General features: G+C 39.6%; 1 protein-coding gene across 1 annotated transcript in view; it reads left to right on the top strand.

The window, feature by feature from the left end:
• The first annotated feature begins 370 nt into the window (after positions 1–370).
• Positions 371–12,200, top strand: part of ACOT12 (acyl-CoA thioesterase 12) — a 55,310-nt gene continuing 43,480 nt past the window's right edge. The window contains exons 1-3 of the mRNA XM_059063313.2: positions 371–503; positions 5,933–6,002; positions 10,915–10,975. Of these exons, the coding sequence (XP_058919296.1) occupies positions 371–503; positions 5,933–6,002; positions 10,915–10,975 (264 nt within the window). The remainder of the gene's footprint in view (positions 504–5,932; positions 6,003–10,914; positions 10,976–12,200) is intronic.

Raw genomic sequence — 12,200 nt, 5'->3', positions numbered from 1 at the left:
CCTATGTCACCTTAGCCAGGCACACGCTATGACTTTTTACTTTATCTCATTTAATTCTCTGCACAGTCCTCTTGAGATAAATACTGCTATCCCCCCTTTATAGGTGGAAACCCGGCCTGGTTCCAGTTTTGCCAACCTCAGCCGCCCGAGTCAGTGTCTTCTGAGACAGAAGAGAGTTCCCTTTCGCCCTCCTCGCGGTATTCCTAGCCCCTTAAATCTCACCTCCCGGTGCACCAGGCGGCCCAGCGGCCAGCAGGGCGCGGGGTGCGGGGCCGGGGTGGCAACGGCTCGGTGCCCTTTGGAGCGGGGGCGGGCCCAGCTGGGGGCCGGGCGGCGGCCAGGCCCGGTTGCTTCGCACTCTTGACCGGCCATGGAGCTGGAGCGGCCGGCGCCCGGCGAGGTGCGCGTGAGCCAGGCCATCCAGCCCGCGCACGCCAACCTCCGCGGAGAGCTGAGTGCCGCTCAGCTGCTCAAGTGGATCGACGCTGCCGCCTGCCTGGCGGGTAGGAGTGTTGGAAGGGGAGCGTAGGATGGGGGAGACCCAGGGTGCCGGGGGTCTGGAGTGGAGGAGCCCCGAGTAGGGGCGTGGCCCGGTGTGTGTTGCGGAGTGGTGTGTCTGGGAACTGGGAAGCGGGCTGGGATGTGGGGATGCGGGGTGGCGGGGGTCCGGACGGCAGAGGTCGGGATGCTGCCACACCAGGACCCCTGATCGGTGAGGAGGAAGAAGGAAGGGTATTGACAGAGCTTTAAGCCCTGCGCAACTGGGAAGTAATGATTGAGATTGTTCATCCAACACCGGGAATGACCTAGACCAGTGGTTCTCAAACCTTTTAGTCTTAGGACTCCTTTACTCCATAAAATAAACGAGGACCCCCAGAAAGCTTTCGTGTTGGTTCTTTTATCCATATTTACCATACGTGAAATTTTAAAAAATAATTCATTTGAAAAGAACAAAAACCCATTACATATTTTTATTGTAAAATAACTATATTTTCAACAAGAACAAAAATGTACTTAGAGACGTGGTATTGGTTTACATTTCTACAAACCTCTTTAATGTCTAGTTTAATACATCACTCACCTCTTATATCTGCTTCTGAATTCAGTTTGTTGCCTTCCACACCGCCATGTAGTCTCTGCAAAGGACCTTTGCACCTGCTGTTCTTTTTGCCTTTACACTCTTCTCGTGGCCCTTTCCATGCATTCCGCCTCCACTAAATATCATTTATGCAGAGCAGTCTTTCCTAACTACCTCCTTTACATTTGCACCCTTTCATCACAACACCCTTTCCAAATTCCTCCACACCACTTAGCACAATCCGTAATTACTTTGTGTACTTATATGTTCACCTTTTATTTCCTGCCTAGCCAATTAGCATGTAAACTGAAGCTTAGTAAGCACTTAATAAGTAAGCATTAAATAAAAACTTCCTGATTATATGGATGGGTAATTGGATGGATGGGTCCAGAACTTGGAATCTCATTTCTAAAAGGAAGCCAGGCTTTGCTTAAGGCACTTAATAGGCTCAGCAAATGTACATTTTAAGTAAAATATGTTAGGATAAAATATTAGAACTGGAAGGAGCTTACGATCGTGTCTCCCAGGACTCTTATTTTATACAGGACAAAAGTAAAGCTCAGCTGATTACAAATTCCTGTTTTCTTCAATGAGTGTGCATAGAGTTTCTAATCCCCTGTGTGTTAACCACCTGCAAAATTCAGTCATATATCTGATGTCAATCTGTTTATTTTCTGTTTGTTGATAGATCTGTTTGGTTTCTGTCTTAACAGTTTTTATCAGGATTTGAGGTCTGTTATAATAACAATAATGGAGACATGAATATAAAAGTAATTCACATGTAGGAGAAACAAGTATAGAAATTATTCAGTTGCCAAGCCTATTGCCATGGCAACTGAATTCATTATGTGAATATTGATGTGACTTTTATTTTATTTTTTATTTTATTTAATTAATTAATTAATTAATTTTTTTTTTTTTGTGGTACGCGGGCCTCTCACTGTTGTGGCCTCTCCCGTTGCGGAGCACAGGCTCCGGACACGCAGGCTCAGCGGCCATGGCTCACGGGCCCAGCCGCTCTGCGGCATGTGGGGTCTTCCCGGACCAGGGCACGAACCCGTGTCCCCTGCATCGGCAGGCGGATTCTCAACCACTGCGCCACCAGGGAAGCCCAATTTTTATTTTTTGATGTGACTTTTAAAGTTACCTCACTTAGTGCTTCTGTCCTATAATGGAGAAACAATTGCCCTCCTGCAACTTTCATTAAAATTTCTATGGTTTTACACCTTTGGAAACTCAGATCACAGCAGGAGTCAATTGATAACCAATTACTGTGGACCTTAATAGTTATATTACTAATAATACAATATTGAAGAAACCTTTATGATAAAGTTGGTTTGGAAACATGGTTAATGTTAATCCTTGTAGGAAAACAAGGATTAGAATTAGCCACTGACCTCCTTAGAATTAGCCACCGGCCTCATCTGGAGACCAGAAGAGGTCTGAAACAATATCTTTAATACTAAATATTATAAAAATTGTCAACCAAGAGCTTCAAGGCCCTGTGCATGGTTTATCCTCAGCCTTCCCCTCAGCCTTATCTTATCTACTCTCCTTCTTGCTTTTTGCATTTTTGCCACAAAAACCTTCTCAGGACCTTTGTAGTCACTGTTCCTTCTACCCAGCAAGCCCTTCCTCCCCTGCTCTCCTCCACAACACACATCTGTTTTACTCCTTCTCATCTTTCAGGTCTCACTTCAAGCATCCTCTCCACAGGGAAACCTTCCCCGACATGCCACCTAGGTGTGGTTCCTCAGTTACAGACCCTCATAAAATCCATGTTTCCTTCAGATCATGTAACTCATTTTGTTATTATGTATTCATTTAATTAATGTCTGGCTCCTCACTAGATTCCATGAGAATAGGGATAGTAGCTGTTCCCAGTACCTTACAGAGAGGCTGGCATAGCACGGGTGTTCAATCAATATTAGTTAAAAGAAAGAATGAATGAAGCCACCGTCATTTTTGTCAGTCATCATACCTGGATTACATCCTCTTAGCTGTTCCTCAGCTTCTCTCAGTTTCCCCAGGAAATCAGAAATAGCCTTAGGGTTTCTCCACTTTTACTGGCATACTGCATGAAGGACAATCAAAACCAAGAACCAGAACAGACTGGTCCTGTTGAATTCATACCTGTCACACTTGTGAAAAGAAAATAATCACATGTAAAAATTGTGGCCCTGTGTTGGTTCCCCATATTTTAATTTTTCATTTTTAATTTAATGGCCCTTGAAAGTCTATAATGTAAAACATGGCAGTTGAGCTCCTGAAGCCCATATTCAGCCAAGTACTTCTCAAGGGAGCATTCCCTGGCTGGTCTTTTCTTTTCTCAGAGTTCCTGTTGTTTCTGTAGTAAAAATAACTATTTAGAACAATGTATTTGATCTTTGTAAGCCAAGATTGCCTCTTTTGTAAAATAGAACTAATAACAGTACCAACCTCATGTAATTGATAAGCATAAATACTTAGCTCAGTGCCAGGCCAATAATAAATCATAATTTTTATGATTATGTTTCTTTGTGATCCCTAATGCAATCTGGTATAGTGCTATATATACATAGAAGACACCCAATATATACAATAAAAATTTAGTCTTTTATTGGTTTTTGTACTTTATCATTTAAATCATTCAAAATTTGGTAATTCATGTTGGTGTACATGATAACACTTTACCTACAAGAATAGTTTAATAATCTCAACATATCATTTCCTCATATCAGGTGACCAGAATGAATGTCTATTACATACCCTTTAGTCAACACTTTACTGACTATGGCTAAATCTCTGTCACTGAGTAGACTCATTAAAAGATAGGACTGATAACCTACTAGAGCATGGACTTGAGGATATGGGGAGGGGGAAGGGTAAGCTCTGACGATGTGAGAGAGTGGCAGGGACATATACACACTACCAAATGTAAATTAGATAGCTAGTGGGAAGCTACAGCATAGCACAGGGAGTTCACCTCTGTACTTAGTGACCACCTAGAGGGGTGGGATAGGGAGGGTGGGAGGGAGGGTGACAAAAGAGGGAAGAGTTATGGGAACATATGTATATGTATAACTGATTCACTTTGTTGTAAAAGAGAAACTAACACACTATTGTAAAACAGTTATACTCAAATAAAGATGTTAAAAAAAAAAAAAGATAGGACTGATAACAGCTCAGTGTCTGGAAATCAATGGGAATTTAACAAATGTTTGATACACTGAATTAAATTGAACCCAACTTTCTAGAGTCTAATACTTTTATGTTTCCTTCTTCTAATTGAACTTTAGAGCTGGGAAACCCATTTTCCCCCTTCTATCACTCACACACAGAGTTCTGCTACGGTTAGTTTTCTGGTAACTCAGTTAATGTGATATGCATATTTGGAAGAATACTTATTTCCAACTAGTAAAACCAGAATGTCCAGTTTTCTACAGAATTAGATCATAGAGAGGAATGTTTTAAATATTTGCTCTCTGGAGTATTTTCTCATAACACTTTACCTAGGACTATCAATATATATTGCAATTAAAGTAATCCACTACACACAAAGAATGCAAATTCAGAATAATTCACTGTCTCTTTCTTTTTCATAATATGACAGCAGGAGTGAAGTCTCCAAAATTAAAATGGAGTTAAAATTTCTTTAAAAAGCTAATGCAGTCTGTTTGGGTTTTAACTGACTGTTCCTCAAAATGAAATTCTGGAAAAACCACATGTCAAGATTTTTCCCAAAGAGGAAAAATTCTGATACTTTTACATAAAGTAAAACCAACAATAAAAAAAAAAAAACATCTCAACAAATTAAATGCAGACAGAGGGACTTCCCTGGTGGCGCAGTGGTTAAGAATCTGTCTGCCAATGCAGGAAACACGGGTTCAAGCCCTGGTCCAGGAAGATCCCACATGCCGCAGAGCAACTAAGCCCATGCACCACAACTACTGAGCCTGCATTCTAGAGCCCGCAAGCCACAACTACTGAGCCCACGTGCCACAACTACTGAAGCCCGTGCACCTAGAGCCTGTGCTCCTCAACAAGAGAAGCCACCACAATGAGAAGCCCGTGCACCACAATGAAGAGTAGCCCCCGCTCACTGCAACTAGAGAAAGCCCAAGGGCAGCAACGAAGACCCAACACAGCCAAAAATAAATAAATAAATAAACAAACAAATAAATATTATAAATAAATAAATAAATGCAGGCAGGGAACATGGAAATAACTGGAGTGCTTCCCTAATCTCTCTCACCCTACTCAGTACTTTTCTCCTCCAACATAATTAATGCATAGTGAATTTCATATGAATGTGGTAGTAATAAATAATAAATACTGATTAAATACTTACTATGTGCCCATCTCTATTTCTCTGATGCCCAGACAAGTTTCTCTCCGATTTAGGGTATGAACTTGAGGTCTTCCACACAGTTCAGTGCTTGCACTGGTTAAGTGGTTTAAATATATTCAGCTACTGGTTATGTGGGATAATAGATACATATGTTTTGATGTATTGTTTTTTTTAAACGAAAGAAGGGTAGTACCTGACAAAATATTTAAATTTGACACCAACTTACTAAAGTTACTATCTGAATAGTTAGATATGCTGGGTATTGGTGCTGAATTTCAAATCAAAGATAGTATAAGTTAAAACTTCAGAGAAAGTACAGTAATTTTCATGCAGTAGAAAAATAACTTATTGAGCAAAGGAACTGTTATCAATCCAGTTCATCCAGAAGTGTGGGCACAGTGGTCCTATACTGCATAAGAGGATGAGTTACTAGAATAAATCCACTTGTTTTATTCCTTTTCCTGCATGCTGAAATATTTAAACATAACTATTAATGCAGCCCATTTTTAACCTATGTTTTGAAGCTGAAAAACATGCTGGGGATTCCTGTGTTACAGCCTCGGTGGATGACATACAATTTGAGGAGACAGCTAGGTAAGTGGCATTGCTTTATCATGCCTTTCTCCTGGGTTTATTGCTTCATTTACAACATGTATTTGTGGCACCTAAGTGTACTCATTTGGAGTCAGGGATCCAATTTGTTAACAAGTAACATTTGAACAAATATAAATCAGTAAAACATAATAATAATAATAATTTCAGGACCTACTTTTAGTAAATACTATTAAGTGTAAATTTACAGCCCTGAGTTCGTTGAGAAATAGCTCTCAGCATTAAATGCATTCTGGTATAAGGTATTGCAGGATTTCTGAAAGCTGATTCTGAATGGCACCTTCCTTTACTACAAGAATAATTAATGATCATAGGTATCTCTATGATGGTGAATTTCATCATTAGGTTGTTGGGTAAACATTAATTCATCTGAGTAGAGGTGTTAAATTATGAAAAACATTTTATGTGTGGGAGTGTGTACATGTTTTACCATCTCTTATTGTAGAAAATTTCAAGATACACAAATCTTTCAACCATATACAAAAGTAGAGAGAACACTACCATGTATCCCCAAGGACCCAATACCTATCTACAACAATAATCAACTCATAAATGCTGTTGTTTTATCAATTCCCTTCATACTCCCCCACATACCTGGATTATTTTGAAGCAAATCCCAGACATCATCTCTGAATATTTCAGTATATATTTCTAAAAGATCAGGGCTCTTTTAGAAAACATAATATCATAACTGCAATACCATTAAGAAAAACTATCATTCCCAATGGTCTCAAAAAAATTTTTTTTTAATTTTAAACAATTGGTCTATGGATTGAATCAGGATCCAACATGGCTGATGTGACCTTTAACATAAAAATTTCCCTTTCTTCTTTTCTCTTGCAATTTGTTTTTTAAAGAAACCTGGTCATTTGTCCTATAGTGTTTACCACATTTTGTATCTGCTCATTGTACCCCTGTTTAACATGCTCACTGATGCAGGACTGGTCATTATTTCTATGCCTTTTTGGTGGACAAAATTAGGAATTTTTTTAAGAGGTTACATTAATAACTGTAATAAACTAGGGTTATATGTTTTTACTTATCTGATTTTATGTTTGTATCTCTTTTTTTTTCTTTCTGAATATCTTCATCCTAAAAGAACCATCCCAGACTAGAATCAGATGATCTTCTCTCTTCTTTTTTCTACACATAACATAAGAAAAAGGAAGAGAGAAGATCATCTGTTTCTAGTCTAGGATGGTTCTCAAGGACCATGGGGTAGCTGCCACCAGTTTTCAAACCCTAAGTAGTCTGTCCAGTGAGATGCCCACTTCATCTCTCCAACCTCCAGCTTACATTTGTCTATTTGGCACTTACTCATTTATATACAGACAAAATTAAGTTAAATAAAACCACATACATAAAGAAGTTATATCTCCAAAAGCTAACCCAAAAGAAATTTTTGGTAGGCTTTAGAATCATAGATATGGAGAGACCTTTAGAACTCAACCCAATCATCTCTTTGTACTGATAAGAAACTGAAGCCTAAGGCCCAGAGCCAGCCAAAGGACAGAGGACACTTAGAGCCTGGATCTTCTTATGCTCTATCCAGTGCTTTCTCCAACCCACTTCTTCTAATTTTGTGATCAGCAACCTTTATTGAACATCTCCTGATGCTTGTTCTCATAGGCAGCTGCAGTGTCAGTGAAAGAACCCTTGACATTCTAGAGACTTGTAGATACAGATAAAGGTCTATTGGGTCTATTGACTAAGCACAGATACTAGCTATGTGATTTTCCCTGAAGTAGAAAAAGTTGACATGTGTTTGTATCTCAACACAATCACAGATTACTGAAAATCCAAACTTATTTGGGAATAGATTAAAGCACCATTATTAAACTTAGTTATGCCAACAGTATATTACAATAAAACATCTATTATATACTTTCCAATCCTAAATTCTGTAACTTAGACTTAACTAGTAACCTCATCATTAAAGTGTGGTTTGCCATTTGAACCATTTTGTGTTTGTGTTATCAGAAAGGATTTGTGGCCACTAAAATATATGGGACCTGCACCATTAAAAAAAGAAAATTGAAAGCTACATATAGAAAGCCATACAATTTGTTTAAAAGCCATATTATTTTTTTACTATATTGATTTTTAAAATTATTTATTTATTTATTTGGTTGCATCAGGTCTTAGTTGCGGCAGGTGGGCTCCTTAGTTGTGGCACGCAAACTCTTGGTTGCAACATGCAAGTGGGATCTAGTTTCTGGACCAGGGATCGAACCCAGGCCCCCTGCATTGGGAGCATGGAGTCTTAACCACTGTGCCACCAGGGAAGTCCCATATTAGATATTTTTTTAATTCACATGTATATATTGAATATACCAAAAGTACTGCTCTAGGCTCAATCGAATATGTGAATGTTTATGACACAATACTGAAGTGTGGCAGTCACTCAGTCTGGTAAGAAAGTCAGACAAATACATAGTCATCAGAATAGAAAGTACGATAGGATGCTTGCCTAGGGTGAGATATAAATTCTGTGGGGTAGATAAAAGGTACATTTTGACTGGAGAACCAATGAGAGTTTCATGATGGAGGTAGTATTTAATGTGGGCCTTAAATGAGGTATAGATTTTCACTGGTGAATAGGAAAAGGACTTCACAAGATGAAGTACATGTAAGAGCCTAAGTATTGAGGTGGGAAGAAGTCGGGGGGAGGGTGCTTATGAAAAGCCTGGCATGCAGAGATGATGCCCCAGCAGCAGTGTGGGGCTGGGTAACAGAAGACCTTGAATGCCGTGCTATGAAATTAATTTTACTTGGGATTTTAGCAGAATGAAAAGCAGAATGTCTCCTGCTTTTAAAGAAAGGGCAGAGTTCACAAAAGAGAGAAAAACGTGGCAAGATGGACTTCCCTGGTGGTCCAGTGGTTAAGACTCAGCGCTTCCACTGCAGAGGAGCAGGTTCGAGCCCTGGTCAGAGAAGTTACACATGCCGCATGATGTGGCCAAAAAAAAAAGTGGCAAGATGCTTCCCCTCCTCAGAGTCTGACAGGCAGAGGTGGAAGATTTTGGTAATATATGAGTACAAAGTACTACAGTAGCTTTGAAGAGGGATTCTCTGCCTCGTGTTATCACTGTAAATCTCTGCTAGAAACCTTACCAAACAGAGCTAGGAAATCTAGGAGGAACAAATTTAAGGAAAAGAGAAAATTGGCTTGGGTTTGCATGAGCTAAATGTGGGGATTAAGTTAAAATAGGTAATGTGTGTATAAGCAGCTATCACTCAGCCTAGTAGGGCCTCCATAACTATTAGCTGAATCTGCTGAGAGAAGTTTGAAAATATGGCTGTGTGTTTCAAGAATGAGGTTTGGGCTAAAGATTTAGATTTGAGAATCATCTCTATAAAGATGATAGGATTGTGGAAGAGAACAAGGTCTTCAGGAAGAGGCTGAAATGAGAAAAAACAAAGAACATAAATTTGGTGGATGGCTACCCTTAAGGGATAGCCATTTCCAAGAAATGGAAATCAGTGAAGAAAACTGAGAATGAAGAGAGAACAGTATTTTGGAAGCCAAGGGAAGAGAAGGTTTCCTGAAGAAAGAGATTGATTGATGCTGTTAAATGAGAGAAGACCTTGGATTTAGCTGTTAGGAAGTGACTTCAGAGAGATCAGGAGTAAGATGTGGAAGCAACAGCTAGATTTGAGTGGCTGAGAAGTGAATGAGAGATGAAACCCCCAAACTTCTGAACCTGACAAAATCCTAATCTTTTAAGACCCATCTCAGATGTTACCTCTGCTATGGCTCCTTCCATGACTTTTCAAATTAGTCACTTCTGGGTGTTTTTGCAATACTTGATTCTTCCTTCGTTTTGAAAAATTTCATAGCGTTGCACTTCATCTGTCTGCATCCTGGTGTCCCAAGTGAAGACTGGTCTCCTTGATGTCATCAACCTTGTCTTGTTAATCACTGTATCCTGAGGTCTTAGTTTAGTGCCAGGACTAGTTGTAAGTCAGTAAACATTTGTTAAATGTATGAGCTGGAAAAAGAAAAAGATTATTTTAGGAAGTTTGTATATGGAGAAATATAGAGGAGAAGAGAAAAAAGTGGTGTGATAGAATAAACTTGAGAGAAAGATTTTTAGCAAGGAAAAGCCTTGAACATTTTCACAGATTGATAAGGAGTCAAGGAAGGGGCAGAGATTGAGGGTACAAAAGAGGAAGGAGCTGCCTAAGCAAGGCCATGGTGCAGGAGGAGAGGTAAGAGCAGGATGGGATCAAGGACACGGGTAAAGAAAGGTATGGAAGAGATCTATTCTTCTTCCCCTGAAACAGAAGATTGAGAAGAATAGTGAGAATGTAGTTCAACTTTGAAGTCAGGGAGAAAAACTGAGGAGGCTTATATTGGGTAGACCCTTAGGTGACTGAAGGGCCAGAACACAAAAGCTTTGTAACAACTAGGGTTACGTGAACAGAGTCCCAGTAATAATGTGGAGTGAATGGATCATCTGGCAACACTGAGGGCTCCTGTAAACCTAGTGAAGGTACTCAGTTTGTTTGCTTGCTTGCTTGCTTGTATGTTTACCATTTATTTGTTAACCAACATTTAAAAATATCAATTGTATAGGTTTGCATGTGTGTTCATTTTCTCTTAACCAAACAGCTGTGGTAGTCAAGTATCTGTTGTAGATTTGGAAGTCATTTTGCACACCATCTTTGCAAAGGCCATTTTCTGTTAAAAAGAGGTAGTCAGCTAACTCTTGTGTGGTTTACAATAATCAGTATCTATTTTTAGTGCTGTCTTGTTATGTTATTAATTTGAGTTTCTCATGCATGAACATTATCAGCATAAGGTGGAACGGTTCTATGGCACACACATTTAAGTGAATCTTCAAGTCTGAAATAAGATGTGCTAGAATTACTGTTTTTTTTTTTTAACTAGAGTTGGACAAGTTATAACCATCAAAGCAAAAGTTACTAGAGCGTTCAGCACAAGCATGGAGGTAAGAGGCTCCCTTTTCTTCCTTCTGCATGTTGGTGCTCATTTCTTCATTGTTTACAGAGGAGAGAGGAGGAGGTCTGGAATAACTTGGAGTTCATGTGATTCTGAATTTCAGAAGGCCCTTGAATCTGTAGTCAGGCTCACAGGTAAATAAGCCTGTGTTTCCCTGCTACTAAAATTAAATGTGATGCAATGAACTATTTTTACATAAAAGGATATACACAAAGTAAACATACAAGGGAGGGTACTCTCTTGGTTCTTTGCCAGGTATAGGTTTTATTTCTCAATTATTCTGACTCTATTACTATTCTAATTCTACTTGTTCTCTACCTCCTTACCTATAATGAAAACTAGTCCCACGATTAACTAGTTTTTGAAAGGCAGAGTAATTGGAGCAAGAAGGGTAGCTTAGATTTTTCTTCTTCGTCTACCTGGTTTTCTTTTCTTTATTATACCTATGAATACAAAATTCTTGGGAGCTTTTGAAGTCTCTATCCAGGTTAAAATAGCAGGAAAGGAGTTCGTGGATCCCATATTGCAACTTGTAGTTTGCTCAGTAGCAGTCCCTTTGATCTCTGGGCACAAAAGACATGTAGGGACTTACATTTGTTTCTTAGGGATTCTATGACAAAGTTTCACAGATTAGGTGCCTTAAACAACAGAAATTTATAGTCTCACTGTTCCGGAGGCTAGCAGTCCTAAATCAAGGTGTCAGTAGGGTTGGTTCCTTCCAAGGCCTATGGGAGAGAATCTGCCCCCATGCTCCCTCCTAACCTCTGGTGGTTTGCTTCACCCCGATCTCAGCCTTCATCTGCACATGATGCTCTCCCTGTGTGTGTATGTGTCCAAATTTTCCCTTTTATTAAAAAAATTTTTTTAACATCTTTATTGGAGTATAATTGCTTTACTGTGGTGTGTTTCTGCTTTATAACAAAGTCAATCAGCTATACATATACATACATCCCCATATGTCCTCCCTCTTGCGTCTCCCTCCCTCCCACCATCCCTATCCCACCCCTCTAGGTGGACAAAAAGCACTGAGCTGATCTCCCTGTGCTATGTGGTTACTTCCCACTAGCTATCTATATTACTTTTGGTAGTGTATATATGTCCATGCCACTCTCTCACTGCATCCCAGCTTACCCTACGCCTCGTGTGCTCAAGTCCATTCTCTATGACTGCATCTTTATTCCTGTCCTACCCCTAGGTTCTTCTGACCTCTTTTT

This window comes from Kogia breviceps, chromosome 4 (assembly GCF_026419965.1).
Source record: "Kogia breviceps isolate mKogBre1 chromosome 4, mKogBre1 haplotype 1, whole genome shotgun sequence".
NCBI classification, from domain to species: domain Eukaryota; kingdom Metazoa; phylum Chordata; class Mammalia; order Artiodactyla; family Physeteridae; genus Kogia; species Kogia breviceps.
This window is presented reverse-complemented; position numbering and strand designations above follow the sequence as displayed.